The sequence below is a fragment of the Colobus angolensis genome, unplaced genomic scaffold (assembly GCF_000951035.1).
Source record: "Colobus angolensis palliatus isolate OR3802 unplaced genomic scaffold, Cang.pa_1.0 Scaffold92, whole genome shotgun sequence".
In the NCBI taxonomy this organism is placed as follows: domain Eukaryota; kingdom Metazoa; phylum Chordata; class Mammalia; order Primates; family Cercopithecidae; genus Colobus; species Colobus angolensis.
The window spans coordinates 506,135-507,944 of record NW_012123154.1 but is presented as its reverse complement, the minus strand read 5'-3'; the positions used below and the strand labels follow the sequence as shown (position 1 = coordinate 507,944).

The following is a 1,810-nucleotide window of genomic DNA, read 5'->3' as shown; positions in this document are numbered from 1 at the left end:
GGTATTTTTAGTAGAGACAGGGTTTCACCATATTGGCCAGGCTGGTCTCAAACGCCTGACCTCAAGTGATCTGCCAGCCTCAGACTCCCAAAGTGCTAGGATTACAGGTGTGAGCCATCACATCCAGCCTGAACCTAACTTCTTAATAAACAGGGCTGTTATTAATTCTTTTGGTCTGAGAGCACCATAAAAAGTTACTGAGAGATGCCATGATCCAAGAAAGTTGGGAACTTCTTATTAGGTAAGAAGGGGCTCCTGGTTAGATTTCTGTAACTCATCATTGTAAATCACTTAACTCTGTTGCTGGCATGCAGAAATGAGAAAATGCAAATCTCACAGAAAAACAGATCAATAAAACCAAAGTTGTAAGTTTATTAACCTTTGAGAAAGCACCTTTCATACCATAGAGAACAGTAACAAAACAGGACCAGAAGAATCCCAGATTAAGGCTGGGTACAGTGATTCATGCCTGTAATCCCAGCATTTTGGGAGGCCAAGGCAGGAGGATTGCTGGATGTGAGGAATTTGAGACCAGCCTGGGCAACACAGTGACACCTCATCTCTCAAAAAACAGAAAAACAAAAAACAAAGAAACCAATACTTAAAATAGCCGGGCATGATGGCTTGAGCTGGTAGTCCCAGCTACTCAGGAGGCTGAGACAGGAGGATTGCTTGAGCCCAGGAGTTCAAGGCTACAGTAAGCTATGACTGCGCCACTGTGCTCTAGCCTGGGTGACAGAGTGAGACCCTGTCTCTAATAAAATAAAATAAAAGTAAATGATTGGGATGTAGATGATCAATAAATACGTATTGAGAGAAGAAAGTAATGAATGAAAATACTTACGTGAATCAGCTGCACAAGAACAGGCTCCAGATTGCAAAACATTGACCTAGACTCAACATAAAAACTCAGCTGCTGTTCAAAATCACGGCCAAAGGAAACCTAGAATCAAGGAGAAAGATGCTGAAGGGGACAGTGGTATTTTTAGAGGGAACACAAACACATGGTATGACTGAAATATTATTGCCACCTCATCTTTATGACATGGGCACTGGACTAGAACATAAGAAGTCAGTCAGAGGGTATAAAGCAGAAGCTCAGAGTGTAAATAGAATTTTCCAGGCTCTGAAGGAAACCACTGGAAAGGGAATAATGGGATATTGTTTGTCAGCTGTGGCCTTTTCACAGAACATAAATGTGGTTATTGGGGGCCATTTGTCAGAAGGTTTGCCGTCGCAACGGTCACACCTTTCTGCTTCCTGATGGGGAGCCAAACTCGGCAGCTCACTGGTGGCTATAGAAGCCATAGATGGAAGTTTCTCCACCATTAAACCATCACCTCGTCTCCTGTTTCTTCACATTTATGAACAGCTGGTTAGTAAGAAAAACTTCACTGTACATCAATCATTTTTGTCCAGATGAGGTTTAATATCGTCATTTTCATTACAGCTATCATGTTTCATATCTGATTTCCTTATATTCTTTTCCATAATAACTCGGCACCTTTCAGACAATGCCGTAAAAAGATAAATACCACACAATGAGTACAAAAAGCAAGGACAACGGAGAGTGACCTGGGAAAATCCATAGGTCGGTTTTCTAACACAGGAATTGAAAGGCTAATCCTGAATTTTCATCAAAATCGGTATTTCACCCACAGAGTCAGGTGGACTAATCAACCCGCATTATTGAACAAGTCAGAATTTCAAGGTTATTTTCAAAGTGATCTCGTCATTTTCGTCTCTGTCAGCTTTGGTCCTGACTTTTCTATTAAAATAGAAGATATTGGCAGCAGTTGGTGTTTTGGCA

The 1,810-nt window shown here is 41.3% G+C and overlaps 1 protein-coding gene across 1 annotated transcript in view; it reads right to left on the bottom strand.

The window, feature by feature from the left end:
• Positions 1 to 1,810, bottom strand: part of LOC105504495 (chromosome unknown open reading frame, human C16orf62) — a 180,737-nt gene that overhangs the window by 69,126 nt on the left and 109,801 nt on the right. The window contains exon 24 of the mRNA XM_011931960.1: positions 845 to 943. Within this exon, the coding sequence (XP_011787350.1) occupies positions 845 to 943 (99 nt within the window). The remainder of the gene's footprint in view (positions 1 to 844; positions 944 to 1,810) is intronic.